Genomic DNA, 18,367 nt, shown 5'->3' with positions numbered 1-18,367 from the left:
GTTTCATTGCCTCTGATGTGTTTCTGTGAAAGCGAACAGAGAAAAGGATGGATTACTTAGCGGGTAGATGGACCTTTCTTCATGCACTGATGAGTTCGAATCTGCGTTTTACCCCAAAGACATCTGTTCTCTCACTCTTTCCCCTCTCATGTCCTCTTTTGCCTTCTCAACATTATTCCCGCTCTTTTCTTTGCATTTTTGTGTGTCCTTTTCGTACCAACTTCTTTACATCTCTCATTCCCTCACCACATCTTCCTCTTTCTTTCCCTCTTCTTAACATAACTCCTCCACTCGCCTTTCTTCTGTCTGCTCAGTGTTGGTTCGTTCCATTTACAGTGAGGTCAAGACAAGAATAAGCTTCAATTTTAAGGACGTTGAAGGTCAAAGCAGACAGCCGATGAAACAAATTATTTTGTGTCCTTAGCCTGTCACATTTCTGACATTCAGGCACAAAAGGAGGAAGAAAGAAAGAAGAAGGAGAGAAAATGTCAGAATGAAAGGACAAACAGCAAGTAATGGAGGCAAAATGATAAAGGGATTAAGGAAAAAGGAAACAAAGTAGAAAATAAAGGAAGAGAAGAAGAAATGAGAGGAGAACAGCAATAACAGACAACAGAGTGGAGGTTAATGGAATAATCTCAGTTTGTCTGATGTTGGCTGGGACGCAGTGTTTGTCATTTGGGGGATGAAGATGAGATTTATCTGCTTTCTTGTTCAACTGAATTGTATAAGCGAGCGGAGATACTGATGATGATTTTTGCCTCTTCCTCCTCAGAGTCACAAGTTTGATCTCTGCAACATGGAGCGCGGCTCTCAGCATTCATGTAACCTGATAAAACAGCAATCCTTCAGTTTTACAAGTTGCTCTAAGTAATGAAGTCGTCAGCTAATCATCTGAAATGTGTCATTTTAACTGTGTGCAGTTTGTATTATAGAAAACAACATCTCAAAAGCTATAGGAGCTAAAATAGAAGCGCCTCTATGTTTTTTTTCTTGACTTGACACTAATAGGTTGCTTTTTATAGCCGTTTTATTCTCCTTCACAGTCTGATGCTTCGGTAGCTGGCTGTGTTCCTTCAGCAGGGATGTTGGAGATGAGGGCTACATTTTACCAAGCACACTGTCTCCGTTCATCTATTGCTAAAAAGCCTTGTTGACTGTTCAGTTTGCCATCAGCGCTTTTGCACCCATTAAGGCTCATGTTGAAGAGCTGGAAGAGCTATTTTGGGAGGCAGTTTGTTTGTTTTGTTTCTGGAGGGTGGGTGAGAGTTTTGTATTCATTCAGGGCCACCCGTCCCTTGTATATCCCTGTCCCTGTGCTGATAGTGTCTAAATCCTCATATGTCTTCTGTGCAATTTAGGACAGGACGCTGTATGTAATTGTTGTAGATAAGCTGTTTGTGTTTCCAAATATTTTATCCTTAAAGCTATAGTGCGTAACTTCTGTTGCCTCCCAGCGGATAATGCATTAATACAACTAATAAGCCGGTGGCACTTCCATGTACACAGAGTAACACTCGCCAGTTGCCACACACCGTACACAGAGTAACACTTGCCTTTGTGGTAGGATCCACTTCTGAACCGTGTCTCGGCTGCTTCTCCGCCATGTTGCTTTCTCTTTCTACCTGCGCTCTACCTCTTGCTATGACACTCTCCGCTCTTCCTCCCCCTCCCTTCTTGTTGTGAGGAAGCATTTCCTGTACGCCAGCGCGGGAATGTCGCCGGTCGACACGCATACTAAAAATGATATATATTGAAAAATACCGCGAGATGTTAGAGGAGCCGATCGGCTTAATCAGCATTGTGTCATCTCCTCTAGTAGTGGCTTGGGTGAAACGGATATTTATGGACCTGTAGAAGTTACGCACTATAGCTTTAAGATCTCGTAGGAATGAATCTGAATACAAATTTTATTTGGGTATGAACAGATAAGAATAGCATTGGACTTTCATTCATTTCATTTCATTCATTTTCCGTAACAACCTATCCCGTTGGGGGTTGCGGGGGGGCTGGAGCCTATTCCAGCTGACATTGAGCAAGAGGCAGGGTACACCCTGGACAGGTCGCCAGACTATCACAGGGCTGACACACGCTCACATTCACACCTACGGCCAATTTAGAGTCACAAATTAACCTGCATGTATTTGGACTGTGGGAGAAAACTGGAGCACCTGCAGTAAACCTACGCCGACACGGGGAGAACATGCAAACTCCACATAGAAAGGCTCACCCACCCAAGGGTTCGAACTCCCCCACTCCCCACAAGAAACCCACTGCTGGCCACTGCACCACCGTGCTGCCCCGCAACTGAATTCATGCAGTAACATTTGGGGTTTCTGAACAAACATCCAACCCTAAAAGTTGCTGATAAATTTGTTTTATATACACCTAATTTGAAAAAGCGCAATATGTTTTAAAGGAAACACAAAGCTGGAGTGCAGAACGTTGTTTGTCACCCACCTCTGGCAGTCTCCCCTATGCACAGAGGAGCACTCTCCTCAGGTCTTTTTCGGCCATCAATCCGTCCTTGAAATGCATCTGGAGCCCCCCCTCCAGAAACTTTTCTTGGACGTGTCTTTGTTATTTTCTGCAATAGCTTCCACTATACAGAGCTGCTGCTCCTGCTATGCTTCCTTTTTTATGTTCATTTCAAACTGCCCACACACTTAATATCAAAAGGGAACATTAGTGGCCACCTCTGGGGCTGAAAAATAAAGTCAACACGGTAGTGCCAAAAACTGCAATTCAACGAATGGCCACTTGAGGCTGGCTCTGAAAGCAGATCATCCCTTTTACACTCCCATGTTAATATGTCCAACTTTACAGCAGAAATAAACATGTTTATAGCCTTGTGCAACACATGGTTTGGGTCTCTATAGCTAATTTCCCCCTTCTTGACAACTGTACAGGGGCCACTTTGTATGTAAAACACCAGTTTAAATGTTATTAAGGCTTAAAGTTACACATAATTAGGGGCATGGTTGCATTAAGTGACAGGTCAGTGCTGTCCACGGACAAGTTGTTCCACAGCGAAAATGTTAGCATAACCAAAGATTCACAAAGTATAGGCATAGCAGTAGCTGTCGCTATTTCAATGATTTTTCAGTTCTTGAAAAGTAATTGTAACATTTTGGTCGCCTAAAAAATCTTGTTTAGCCTTTGGTTTTGTAGTGGGTTGGAAATGCCACATGTTAAGTTTTTTTTATGTAAACAGATACCCCCTAATTTTTTGTAAATTATTTGAACTAATCTGTTTACCCCGTTTTGACATCTGGTCAGTACTCAAAGATGCCAGTAGATGGTGCTCTAATGCCACTGTGGATACCTCAGGGAGATCACTCGTACGTGCTCTGCTCATGCGCAGCTCAATATTAAATGAGCCTGGGCTAGAGGAAGACGCAAACTTTGGCTCTCTCCCTTATTAATCCACAGACAATGCTCTTATTGACTATGCAGTGCACCCATGCCTGTGTAACCTTTGCTGCCGGTCCAGATTTCCCCTAGGTCTGGCACCGGTAACAGTTTACTAAAAGACCCTCTAAGGAGTTGGATATATTCCTTTAGCTACATTTTATGGTTTTAAGTCTGTTTTTTGCCAGCAAATTTTTTATTAGCAGTATCACAATTAACCATAGCTGTACATGACTGTACTAACCATGCTAGCAGCTACTGTTAGAGTTACCTCCACCCACCAAATATGGTCACTTCTGGCTCTAAAATTCCAAGATGGTGACATCATAAATGCCAACCTTGAGGCTTCAAAATGGGAGTCCCCAAACCAGTGGGTGTAATCACACTGGCTACGTCTATTATTTTAGTCTACAGTCAGCATTGTGTGAATGTGTTTGGCATGGGCTTGAATGTAATGGACAGTTACAGCTCATCATGAGGAAATGTAGTTTGTCTTAGTAGACAGATATTAATACTATAGCCTTCATTTTTATGGTTACCTTAGCCTCTGGGAACACTTTCTAGGGAAGGATTAGGTAAAGATTGTGGTCTTGGTTTAATACAGAGAAAGTCCACAGGGACTTGAAGCAGGAGACACAACATGTCTACTAACATTTAACCAAAACGACAATCTCTCCCTGACCTTAAACAAAGTGTATTTCTTTCCTAAGCCTCACCACAAACAGGACTCAGGATGCAAAACACAACATCTCTGCTGTCAAAGTCTTGCACTGTCTACACCCAGCATCCACCTTGACCTGTTCCTGTGAGTCTAGCAAGTCTAGAAACCTTGCCTCTAAACATCAGCAGCAATTATGTTTGTCACCACAACATAATTGGGAAAACAATTTAGTAAAATGCAAACACGATATCTTGGAGACAGGGCTGCAAACATAATAGTGCAACTCAGTTTTCCCAGTGGTAGCATCTTTAGCGCATAACAGAGACCAGGGATGTCAAAAAATAAGAACAAAAAAGGTGACTTCACATCTTACTATCATTAGATTAAGACTTTTCTTCGGTATGAAATAAAATCCACTAATGCAGTTGTTTTTATCCATGATTGCAGTGCAAACAGAAACTGCTTTTCTCTGATGCAGATTTGATATTCAGACATTTGGCAAAATTATTTCTCAATAGCTTTTTAAATGGAAAATATTTTATATGCCACTAAAAGGATAATTTCTCCTTTTCTCTTTATTGTTCTCTCTATTTGTGAGTCTGTAGTATTACTGTTAAAAATGTAAAAACAGCGTCTCCTAATCAGGTCTTTTATGCAAAAGAGAAAACACCCGGAGATTGTGAGACACTGCAGACCAGAGCACGATGTAAATGTCATAAAATTAACATTCTTACAAACTATCACCATATTAGGTAAAGTGTTGGCAAATGATGAATACGAGGCTGCTTGTGAGTCATGTGAAAGCACACCATACTTGTGAGAAGCTGTCAGGCTTTACGTCACACTGCAGCTATAATTTAATATCTGCTACATGCACAAAAATAAAACTTCATGTAGACAGATTTCAGAGAGCACATGTGTGTAAAATGAAGATTTTTAAAAATTTTGCTTTTGCAGATACAAGCTTCATGAATACAATTCAGAACGCCTATCACTGACTGATCTGCAGCTACTCGGGAATATAAATGAGACTGATTTGTGTTTGTTTGAAGTCCTTGAGCTTTGGGATTGCAGTCTCATGCTGAGGATGTGTTTATTCAGTCTCCTCTCAAAGGGATGAACACTGCTTGATGTGATCCCTTCGATGACAGCAGGGAGAAGACTGTTCCATGTTGTTACAGCGGAGTGGAGAAAGCTCCTGTCAAAGCAGGAGTTGGTGTTTGCTCTTTGGAGTGACACAGCAGAGCTTGGTGGTAACCTTTGGGTAGCTTAACCTGGGACATGAGCTGAGGGTGGCAGTGCTTTCAGTTCTGCTGCACAGAAGGGAGTGTGCTTCTTAAAAAGAACGTTTGTTGCAGCAACTGTTCTGCAATGGCTCAACTTGGTTTCCTTTAGGACATAGTCCTCATCCACACCAATGGGGAAGGACGTGAGCCCCCCACCCCTCACTCTCCCCCCTCGATTATGAGCCTCTGCCTAATACTGTTGTTTTTCAGGAGAGGACAGTCTCTTACATTTATGTTTCTGTGTGAAATGTACTCATGATGCCACCTTTTGGTTTTTGACAGAGCTGGGATGCAAAGGAGCGTGGGACAACATTGCATGCTGGGAGCGAACTGAGATTGGCGAGACTGTCACCATCCCCTGTCCTCGAGTCCTCAAGACAGTATTTGGTAGAAATGGTAGGCAATGTATTTATTTATATGCACTTATTTACTCATTTCCTTTGTTTATTTTGTATTCATTTATTTCATATCAATTTTCGAAACATATTTCAAAACAGAGAGATGAAAGAAAAGCAGAGGCAAGTTGAAATATGAATAACTGATCGTCACGATTTAAGAGTGTAAATTCAGACTGGTCAGTCATGTGTTGAGTAGTTGAAACAATTTGTGTGTGTGTGTGTGTGTGTGTGTCTGTGTCTGTGTGTGTGTGTTACACATTTTAACTTGCCAACTCGACATAATGGATTATATGACCTGCCATAATACCAGATATAAACACAAACTAAATGTTGAATGTTCCTAAATAAAACCAAAGAAAAGAAAGTAAAACATGGGGTTCAAAGTTCACTCTTAATCTTCCTGGGAAACAGCCATCTCACAACAAGGTCCATTTTGTAGCTGTCTTGGAGCTTTTGCTCACATCAAATGGTCTTCATTCGTTGTTTTCTCAACTGCTTTTTCCAAGGTTAAGAATGACGTTTAGCCAGCATGGACAAGAAGACTTTAAAGTGCCTTGGGAAACAATCTAACAAACTCCCCCAGCTAATAAAGACCACGTGGTTTAAACAAAAGCTCCAGAACAGCTACCAAACGGACCTTGTTGCCAGATTGTTTTATTAACAATAGTAAAAGTAATTTTACACATAAACAGGACATAGAGACCTACAATTTAAAGGCTACCAATACAACACACATCTGATGTCTGATGTTCCCAAATATAAAAAGTTTGAGAACCGTTGATGTTTGTGTTAAACGCTCCATGGCAGCTACTTAAAGGACCTTGTGGTACACATAAACAGGTTAGAGACCTACAATATAAAAGCTACTAATACAACACCTTTCTGTTCATATTCAAACAATCTGATTATGCAAAAAATCCTCAAGCGAATTCACAGAGAATGGATTGCACCTGCTGATAGCACCATGAGTTGCACTTGGAACCAATATCTGCCCTGACTCAAGGTCCAGTTCACCAAAGGTTCTGTGCTTGTTATATGATAGGGCAAACATGCCCATTAAGTTTTGCAGCTGAGTGCAATTTGCCCTTCTTTTGCATGTGATTAAATGATCCACGTAGCAAATTAGAAATGTTGCCTTTGTGCCGAGATTATTGTAGGCAGAACAATAGCAGAGAGAAAAAGAAAACGCAAATTTGACCGGTGAGGCGCAGAGGGAATTCTTAAAGATTCAGGCAAGGAATTTAAATGTGACAGAGAGAAATCTCATTTGGGATAATGCTGGGCATGACACCCCTTATTAGTGCACTTTAGTTATGAACATTTCTCTGAAGACGCCCACTGTAACTGCATGTGGCTATTAGTGCTGGTCTATGTGAGTTGGACTGTTTGGGTGGCAGTGCAGTCTCAGCCCACCTAAGGTTTTTGCAAACCTCAAATATCAACGTATCAAAAGTGATGCAGTATATGAGCTGACTTTGTCAACGGGAGGTGGAGGGGATAGTGTATAACAGGTAGGCATGTGCCGGCATGAGATTTTGACGGTATGATAACCGTGGGCAAAAATACCACGGTAATCGGTATTACCGCGGTAATAATAATAATAATAATAATAATAATAATAATAATAAAAAAACAGGCGTCGTCCTATTTTCGTGCTCTACACTTTAAAACGGTAGGCTAATATTCGTTTGACTGTTCATAAGCGACAGCACGTACCAGGCATCTCCTGTCAATGCAACGCATCATCACACCAGTTGTTTAAATGTGTAATATAGACCCGTTAAAAGTAATAGAGCCGTTTTTTAACTTCACGATGGTCACTCCGCCCAGCAGCTTGTTGAGCTCCTCGTCATTGCGGACAGCCAGCTGCCGGTGACGAGGGATGATACGGCTCTTGTTGTTTCCAGCCAATTCCAGGATCTCAGCGGTCAGATACTCCAGCACAGCCGCCAGGTAGATGGGGGCACCGGCACTGACACGCTCCGCACAGTTTCCTTTGCACAGCAGCCTGTGAACACAGCCGACTGGGAACTGGAGCCCAGCACGGGAGGAGTGGGTCTTTGCCTTGGCGCTGGGGGTTCTTCTGATAGCCTAAATGGTCCCACACCACCGACCTTCGTCCTTTTCGCCGGTGGGAAAAGTTCAGTTTTGCCTCCTCCAGCCATGTTTGCAGTTTGCACGTGAGTGGATTTACACTGATTACTGACGTACTGACTGACTGACTGAGGCTGCCCCCCCAATAATTGTGCTGACTGCAGCGGCTGCACATGCATGATTTCAGAGTGTGTGCCAGTTAAAATATACGACTGGCACAGAGTTATTTCGGAGTTTTGAGTTCCTGAAGGTCCCATTTATGAAACGTAGCGTAGGTTACACCGTCGGCCTTTACCGTCGGAGCGCAAAATGGGCGGTTAGTGACACCGTGGCATTCTTTTACCGTGGTAAACTGTGACGCCGGTAACCGGCACATGCCTAATAACAGGTCACCGAGCCGCCCGCTAAGCAGACCACTGTTCAAGACCAAGAAACAACAATACCTGTTGTGATTTAGTAGTGAGTCATTGCAGTGTTTCCAGTGGCTTTTTAGACACCAGACTTGGGTGTTTTATAGGGATGGGCAACACAAGCAAAAACACTATTCAAAAATCGTGGCAACTATTCGACAATTTTTCGAAAATGAAAGCCCGAATGACTGCAGACATTCCTCACGGAGTAGTAGTCTCTGCATGTTTCTCCTGTTTGTAGAAGAGCATCAAACTAGCTGGTAGCCCATCTCACACCGCTGTAGCAATCCTAGACTGCCCTCGTGCGGTTAGGAGCTGAATTGCATGTCAAATAAAGGGGGGAAATAAGACGGCGAATAGTAATAGTCGCATTAAAAAATCGATTTTTCAAAAATAAAACGACTATTCGAAATTCGAAAATCGTGACCCATCCCTAGAACGACCTGTTACTGTGTTTCCAACAGGGATAGCGCCATTAAAGCAGTTGTGTTTTACCAAGACGTCGCTGCTTTATTGTTCAGTGCCACCATTTTTTCTGGTGATTGGGTTGAGGGTTCATTTCACCCTTTTGAAGTTGCTATGAATTGAATGACAGTTTCTTTTTGTCTTATTTGTGCAAGTCTCGCGGCCGATACTGAGAGGTACTGATTCAAAATGTATTTTTGTTCAGGATTCAGGATGTTCCTCCGTGGCTTCTTAGCCCTCTATCTTGTTGTCAAGCTTTGAAATCCCCTCTTTTTTACATTAGTCATATAGGATTAAATTATTGTGTATCAGAATTTTCTCATATTATCAAAGCATACTGTTATAATCCCTTTGTAGGATAAAATTGTTCATTACCCTAACCCAGGCTTTATTTAAAAGATTATTGTGGTGCATGTTACAGCGAGTTGCTGGTTTTAGTATTTAAACTGATGAGGCTTTCTGTCCTCATTTCTCCCTCTGCTCAGTGTGTTTCTGTGACTGTGTTCAGTGGATTCCCTGCTGAATCCATCAATTTTTTTTTTTCCAGCCAGTGACCAGATGGCAGTTTGGATTTCCACTCCGAGGCCATGCTCTGATTTACATTGATGACTAAACATTATGTAAGCGCCCAGCAGCTTGTTTAGAGCCAAAGTTTACTGTGATGCTTCCCTGGCTGGGAGCTATCCAAACCCCCTAAAGTTAGTCCATTTCACAGAAATGGTAAAGTACTCATTATGAAAGATGAAGCTGTAGTATCAGCAGGATCCTGAACAGAAGGCATCCTGAAGTTATTGGATGTCGTTATTTTGTTTCAAAGTGCTGAGAAAACAAGAAAATAATTAGATATTTTTTTCCAAAGGCAGACACAACATTTGACACAAATTAAGCTTATTGGCTGTTTTTTTCCCCAAATCAATGCAATGTATTCAAAAATTGCCTCCAACTCTAGGTTTTATTTTATTTAGCTTTACTCAGCAATAGTTTCTGCAAATTAACATAAAATATCATGAAATGTGAAAGGGTATTGCCATTCCCACTAAGAAACAACACAAACTGTAGGAACGTGTTACAGCTCTTCAGAACGGTTATGGTTCTGATTTAGTTTAACATTGGATGTGATAATTACCTTACATGAACAACATATAGTTTATTCATAGGGTTAGGTGGCAAATGGAAGAAGTTTATTTGGACATGCAAGGTTCTGGGAGTAAAAGTCCTTTTGATTTGCTTCATAAAATATAGTAGTTGACTGACAGTTGGGGCTTATCAAGACAACAAACACCGACTTTTACCCGAGAGAGCCATGTTCACATCCCATAAATTTCTAGAGCCAAACCCTGTTCTTTTTTCCTACACCTAACCACATGATTTTTTTGCCTAGACCTAACCACGCAAATGTCAATTTGCGGTGTTGTACCTACATATTGCATTTATTTTGAAAACGAAGTGCATTTTGAAAAGAAGACAATGGATGTAACAGGCAGAACTTGACACGGTGTCCTATTACGTCAACCAACACACCCAGGGTACCTTGCAATGTTGTATGTGGACTAGTGTTGCACAGTATACTAGTACCAACGGTAGACAGCGGTACTTAAACACCACGGTACATATGATACCATAATGTTGGAGTACCATAGTACTACGATACCTCACGGCACCACTACTGTGGGATAAGTTCAAAATCCAATCGCAAGAGGGTGAGTGTCCATGCGCCGTCCAATAACGGCGCGTGCTGGCCACTTGGCACTCAATATGCTGCTGTAGTGGTTTGTTTTGCAGTGACATTTCAGGTATTAGCTGAGCTATTGAGTATCTTTGAGCAGTGAAAGTTATTATTTATTTCTTTTTACTTGTAGGCTAGATTTGTTTATATATGCTACAGTGATTTGTTTTCCACAGAGCTCTACGGTGCGAGCATTTTACTCGCATTTGCGACTAAAAATAGTTTTGTGTGAGCAAAAGAAGTCTTTCAGGAGCATGCTGTGAGAGTACAGATTTCAACCAGCAGCAGAAACGAAAGGCGAATCCTGCCAGTTGTGGGTTGAATGGGGGTCACAGACAGGAATACGGCGGTCAAATACAGCGGCCATACTGCTCCGCGGCACAAGATTACGGCTTACGGGCGACTGAGAAGCCCGGCTCCAGGTCCAATAATTTATCTTTGTTGGTGTCATGACTGCCCAAAAGTACCTGAACAGCCGAGCTATGGCGGCACACAGGTATATGTGTCATGTCAGAGGAGAAACAAGCTTTTTCACGTTTCTCTCTTTGTGGCAGGTAACGGTCCACAAACCTCACCGTACTTAAGGGACTGTTCTTAACTTGTCAGGGGAGGAGGGTGGCTGGTTGATTTTTATTTCATTTATTTATTTTATTTTGACCCCCCCTATGTTAATCACTGATTGATGCTGTTTTTGAAGTATGAATAAGTCCATAAGTAATTTATTCCATTGAAATATCATTGATGTATTATAGAAAAGTGATTCATCTTTTTATAAATGACAAAAGGCACATCTGCCTCATTTTTGCTGTGGTATCGTGATACTACTCAGAACCGTGATACTTTCACTGGTATCGTATCGTGGGTCCCAATTTTGGTACCGTGACAACACTAATGTGGACATGAATATCCATGACCAAACGTCAATATGTGACAAGGTTGGAGTGAGAATGTGTGGTCATTTCACATACTTAACATAAAGTTACCAAGGTTAGGTTTAGGAATATAGAGTTACGTAGTTTAGGCTTAGGAATCTAAAGTTACGAAGATTAGATTTAAAAAATGTAAAGTTACGTAGGTTTGGTTTAGGAATGAAAAATTACATAGACTAGGTTTAGAGATATAAAGTTACGTAGATTAGGTTTAGAAATGTTAAGTTATGTAGGTTAGGGTTAGGAATGTAAAGATACATAGATTAGGTTTAGGAATGTAAATTTTTTTTTAAATTTTTAATTTTATATACTTTATTAAATTACGTAGATTTAGTTTAGGAACGTGAAGTTACATAGATTACGTTTAGGAATGGTATGTTATGTAGGTTAGGTTTAAGAATGTAAAGTTACTTAGATTGGGTTTAGGAAAACAATCATGGTTGGGCGTCGCACATTACGTACTTAACGTAAATTTATGTAGTTTAGGTTTAGGTAAAGTAACATGGTGACAACATACCTAATATAACTCAAAGTTCACTTGGTTTCACACAGGTCATGAACACCAGACTCTAGTTCTTCATACAACTTGCTTCTTTAGGTTACTTCCCCAGTGCATTGGTTTTGTTATTGCTGCCTTTGTGATTACATGGGTAGTATACGAATTACTGGCCCATGATTACATGGGTTATATACAAATTGTGGTGCATTACTTTTTGTAGGTATACAAATGAACAGTACATACTAACAGCCTGAAAATATCCAGTTCTTTCACAAAATGTCCAAGGTACAAGCCTCTGAACATGAAAACTGAAGGGAGACTATGTCTCCCAAGGTGTATCCTAGTAAGATACCTCCAGTCACTGAGCATGAAATACTGTTGTGTTTGCTGATAATGGAGGGCCAAAGAAGCTAAAGAACGTTTTTGTTGAAACAAGACACCTAGAAAGGTTTCTCAGTTTCCAGCCACAATACTGGTGAGAGATATTCCAAGAATCTACAGACAAAGGATGGCAATGGTGGGTTTTGAACCCATGTCTCCATAGAGACTGGGGCTTAAATCCCATGCCTTAGACCACTCGGCCACACTACCACCAAGTTTGCATGGTTCCGAACACCAGTTTCCTGGGGAAAGTCCTCTGGGGGCAATTCTTGCATTTTGCGACCCATCCACCACTCAAACCTGCCTCCTTACAGGACTGCTTCCTTTTTTACTCCTGTCAGCACGTTCATCACATGATCATAGCCTTCCTAAATATGTGGTTGTTATGTAAATAACTGGATATTTATGAATTTTGGTGCATTACTTTTTCTAGAAAAGCGTACCAATAGTGCATTAAAACAGCCTGTGTTTGTCATGATCTTCCATAAAGTTATATACTGTGTAATTATCAGGAAAACCCCCATGCTGTTACATTCAAGACTTGACAAATACTTCCAGAATCCACGTCTTCTAAAGCTTTGTCACTCGATGCTGTAGAAAGTTCTGGGCAGACATTTTGCTGTTTTGCTTCCTATGGGATGTCACAACAGGGTTTACACAGCTCAGTACTGCTCTGGTAACAGTGTTAACATTACTGCTGGCACACCCACATATAAATCACTGTTAGCCATTAAAAACTTATCTTATCTTCAGCTGTGTTTACCTTGCTGTGACACTGTGAAGAGGGTTTGTTAAGAGTGTAGTGAGGCAGAAGCGCGGTGATGTTATTTCCAGTCAGTAAACAAGAGATGCTTCTTGCTTTTTACACAGCATGCTGGGAATTTCCATGAGGGATCAACTTCCAGTGCACTGCAGCAATTTTGGCATTGGGACACCCAGAAAATGTCCCTCAGGAGCTGACTGCCTTCTGGACGTAGCGCTCATTTGAATTCACACCGGATGATACTGAGCTTCACTTTACCATGGGGTGTTTTGAGTAACACTTTGTTACTCTACTATTCAAAATACACTGAATATCCATGGAATGTCCTACCTTGTCCAGTTGTAAAAAAAAAAAAAATCAGCGACTCTGAAATATCCCAAAAGACACACGAGTCACGACACAGTCCACTGCTACAAATGTATTTTTTTCTTTATTGCATAATGAAAATTACACTGTTTAAACCCAAAGTGGCTTTTCGTCAGGTACAGGGGACTCAAACCAATTCCAATATTCTCAGTCTCACCCACATATATAGTTACAGCCAAACATTTCTTAGACATAACATTTATTAGTTTATGTTTCTGAAACAAGGACCATTGGACTAGACTGAATCTAGATATTATATCATTTGACTTGGTTCCTATGATTTTGAATGATTTGTGTGTGTGTGTGTGTGTGTGTTCTTGTGTACACCATTACAAATTACCCTTATGTTCAAAATAAAGAATTCACCTGGCTATAAATTCCAAAAAGAAAGGTATAACAGGAGGTTCAAAGTTCAAGTTCAAGGTTCATCCTTAAACGTCATGGTTCAGAGGACATGTTGTTTTTGTTACATATACATTTCAGAACCTTGTATTTCTTCTTTCATACCTCTTTCACGATGCCCAGCCCACCCTTGTGTCCCTACCAAGCTTTACACCTGGCCTACACCTTTGGTTATTGGTCTTGTGTCTGTTTTTATTCTCTCACATCATAGGTTTAGAAACAGAGGCCATCAGTTAGTGTGGAGGTGAAGAGTGGAGATAATGTACTGCATTTATTTGTCTCTCACAGGTAACATTAGCAGGAACTGCACATCATCAGGATGGTCGGAGGTTTTCCCAAACATCACCAGTGTGTGTGGGGCGGACACGAGCCAGGATAAGGTACAGCCAACATCTGCACAGTGGTCTTCTGCTTTTCCTTATGTCGTCATTGCCGTAAATGTCACCTGAACACTAATTGTTATGGAAAGTTTAGAGGTGACCGAGACAATCACCTGTCAGAGCTGCCGACCAATGGTCTCCTCATCCTGGCACGCAGCAATTTGCATACATGCAAAGACACCTTACGCACATCCACATTCACAATCACGAAAAAGACACTTTGTCAACAAAATATGACCACGGTTGTAACACTAATGAAATGTGACTGTGCAGCAGGGAAAGGAGCTGCAACATATCATGGACCATTAGTGGCCTGTAACTGATGAAGCCCGCAGGGTCGGCTGTTAATTAACATGAAAAAGGGCTGCATCTTTAAAGGTCAATATGCCCAGCGGAAGAGTGATATATGTTTAAATGTGAGCAATGTGCATGTATGTGTGTGTGCTCCCCTGCCTTGGTCACCATTAGCTCTAGGATAGGAGCAATTTAGTTTCACTAAGTGTTTTCATTTTGTCACAGAATGTCTGTATAACGGCAGGCATTTGATCCGGGCAGGACATTTTCAGGTCAGAACTACCAATAAAACATTTAATAAGCTTCTCATTGGTTAACAGGTTAAACAAGTCAGCTACATCACTTTAGTAAATAGGGATGGGCAGCACAAGCAAAAACACTATTCGAAAGTTGTGGCAACTATTCGGCCCCCCCGAAATTGCGGACTCAAAGCGGACGTCCGCAAGCCCTGAGCGCGCAAAGCTCAGATTTTATGACCGCACGGACTCCACTCTGCGCACCAGTGACTGCTCGGCATGTATTTTTCACATCATGGGGATTTTTCACGGACATTTTTACAGGAAACTACAACACGGAAGTGCGCTCGACTATGGAAGCCCGAATGACTGCGGACATTCCTCGCAGAGTCCGTTCCGCTTATAGTACGCCCGAGTATGTTCGGGCCTGTAGTCTCTGCATGTTTCTCCTGTTTGTAGAAGAGCATCAAACTAGCTGGTAGCCCATCTCACACCGCTGTAGCAATCCTATACTGCCCTCGTGCGGTTAGGAGCTGAATTGAATGTCAAATAAAATAAGACGGCGAATAGTAATAGTCGCATTAAAAAATCGATTTTTCAAAAATAAAACGACTATTCGAAATTCGAAAATCGTGACCCATCCCTATTAGTAAACCATACGTTGAGTGATAGATCGATTACATATGTAGTGACAACAAAAATATGTTTATATATCACTGAAGCCTTTTTCAAACATGATTTTTTTAATGACCAGTGCGACCCCTCCTCTCACAGTGAATACGTTTCCACATCAAATGAATCATTTAACAACATCAGAGAGCGAAGCCTGCTGCATATTTTATTATGCCTGACTTGCACAAGCACTGAATGACTGGACATTCAGTTGGCACTCTCGTTTAATTCCTATCAGCTCACATTCTGTATGGAAAGCATTTTTGGTGGATATTCTTTTATTTATCCATGCAGTTAGACATGAATGAAAATTAAAACTGTAGGAAGAGATTGTTCATCTTCTGTCCGGACCACACCATGAGAGAAGAATAGTTGAACTGATCTGATAGCAATCTCCTCCACAAAATGAGATGGATTTATTACAAGTTGTCTTAGAAGACATATTTCTCTCTCCCACACTCTCTGCATGTTAAACTTGTGTGCTGCTGCGGTCCATATGTTAATCTGGCAGCATTTTATTCAGACTTGTGCGGCATTGAAGTGGTACGGAAATGTTCAGTGCTTATTCAGACATGAAACAGACAGCAGCAAATGTATTTTTAAACAAATGGAATGCTGGATTAGATTCTTTTATCAGCATAGTGACATCACAACCCAATATTTATTTAATACTGAACATATCTGCAAAATGTTCATTGTCAGCATGATTGATTTGTTTTCCTGTGGCAACAAAAGCATTATTAACATTTCTATGGTTATTGTTTGGCAACTCAAAGCCCCTCTTTGCTTTCTTGCCGAAAGCAAGATGAGGAGACTGACACCGCTCTCATATCTCACTCCAGTGTACGGTAAATAAGAAGCTAAAGCCACCAGGAGATGCTTAGCTTAGTGTAAAGAGTGAAAGCAGGGGGAAACAGATAGACTGGGTCTGTCCTAAGGTTACAACATCTGCCTACCAGCATCTTTAAATATCAAAATCTTGACACTTGACACCTGACACTTGCAGTTTAGATTTCAAACATGCAGGTAAACACTGGTTTAGTGATATTCAGGTTGAAAAAAACGCCTGGGATTTTAACTACACAGTGAAAAATAACAATTTAAATACTGCTGAAACAATCATTATACAAAAACCTCTTTCTTTGCAACCAAGCTTTTGCTTTTTCAATTGCTTCCCAAGTATAGCGATGTCTCACACATCCCCATACTAAGGATAATCAGAAATTATAATACACATTGTGGGGCCATACTCAAACTTTGCATGTTTGTGTTGTTTTGTCTAGTTTGTTGGGTGCGCTGTGATTCCTCTTACACCCAAACAGTTCGGGGAAGCAGGAGAAAGTTTTCGGTGAGGAGAATGTTTGTCCTTGTTCGGCCTGGTCGGTGATAATTGCTGCTCCCTTCCCCTTTCACTGCTGAGGTTCATTCTGAATCACCCATTGTGCTTGTTAAACTAACTGTCTCACCATCTCTCCTCTGTCTCCTCATGTCTCACTCTTGGGTCTCTTTTACTTTCTCTTTCCATCTTTCTCATCTTTATCTGCTTTTCTTTATCCGGTCTCGCTCTCCTCGCAATACAATTCACCTGAAACATCCTGAATAATATTCCACATCTGTCAGATCAAAGTGGTCCACCTTCAGCCGTTGCATTTTTCAGGACAAAGGAAGAAACTATGCATTTATTTCTCGCAGACTCCTCATGTATTACTGAAAGCCTTCAACAGCCGTGTGAAAGGTTCAAAGGCCAAAACATGAATGAACTTAAGCTTTTAAAATTCAGACAAAAGGAAACGAAATAAGAAACTGCTTGGACAGACGTCTCGCTGCTCTGTTGATAAGTGGATTAGTTGACCTGAAATCAAAGGAGCTTCATGCTGTAAAGGAAGGCAATTCAAAACAAATGTTCTTTTCGTTTACTGCTGAAGGTTTAAAAGTGACAAAATGACAACTTTCATCTTAGAGCAGCAGACAGGGTATTTTTGAACTGTCAAGATGTAATGACTTCTTAACAATTAACATAGTTCATAGAATAAACCACAAGTAACTGAAGAATTAACAGAAACAAAAACTTAACATACTATGCAGGACTTTTTTCTAAAAGAACAAAAAACAATGTAGAGATTCATACAGAGGTTATCCCTCTCAATCATAACTTATGACCCATTAGAAGTGTGTGGCAGTGTATTTATCTGCAGAGACTCTGCCTTCTGCCTGTATTGTTGTATTTTCTTCTAATTTTGTTGTATTCGGACATTCCTGGGCGCAGCGCTCAGGTGAAGTCAGGGGGAAAAGGGTAGGCGTCATGCACCAGACCATAAGCAGCACACATCCAAGAGATAGCTGAGAAAATCACAGCACCGAAAAAAGGCAAATATAGTGAGGCGAAATGACAGTTGGACAAAGATCATTCCAAAACAGAGTCAGGTGTGAATCTGTGGTTGACTTTACTTTCGCTTGCGATTCTTTATACAAACAGTAGCCAGCAATTTCTGGCTACTGTTTGTAAAACAGAAAATCTGCAGTTCCTTGAATGCCCACTCAGGCTGGCCCCAAGAGCATGTCAGTCCCCATAGACTCCCGTGTTAAAAATGCCAAAATTTACAGCAGAAATAAACATGTTTTTTTATATAACTCACCCGTTTAAATGTTATTAAAGGGAAATTTCGGTTTATTTCAACCCGTCTCCTATCGTCCTAAATTTGTTTCAAGTGACTAGTGACATAGAAATAATAGTTAGCATGTTAGCTGTTAGCCTAGATACAGCGTCAGACCTGTTAAAACATAAGTGAACGGGCAACCTTCAAGTGCAAAGTTAGTCCACTGAACAAGCTTTTTTCCACAAAGACCGCCTCATATCGTTAGGATAAATGTCAGAGAACATATAGAAAACGACATGTAAACGTGTTGTCTTACCTTACCGGTGTGCTGCCATGTTTGTTTACCATGTAGCTCTGCTTTCCAAAGCGCAGCCGAAATATTGCGAGAACAAGCAGC

At 41.1% G+C, this 18,367-nt stretch overlaps 1 protein-coding gene across 1 annotated transcript in view; it reads left to right on the top strand.

The window, feature by feature from the left end:
• LOC126383256 (vasoactive intestinal polypeptide receptor 2-like) overlaps positions 1–18,367 on the top strand; it is a 94,628-nt gene that overhangs the window by 34,603 nt on the left and 41,658 nt on the right. The window contains exons 3-4 of the mRNA XM_050033762.1: positions 5,641–5,754; positions 14,080–14,171. Of these exons, the coding sequence (XP_049889719.1) occupies positions 5,641–5,754; positions 14,080–14,171 (206 nt within the window). The remainder of the gene's footprint in view (positions 1–5,640; positions 5,755–14,079; positions 14,172–18,367) is intronic.

This window comes from Epinephelus moara, chromosome 21 (genome assembly GCF_006386435.1).
Source record: "Epinephelus moara isolate mb chromosome 21, YSFRI_EMoa_1.0, whole genome shotgun sequence".
Lineage (NCBI taxonomy): Eukaryota > Metazoa > Chordata > Actinopteri > Perciformes > Serranidae > Epinephelus > Epinephelus moara.
The sequence above is the reverse complement of the archived record's forward strand: the minus strand, read 5'-3'. Positions and strand labels throughout refer to the sequence as shown.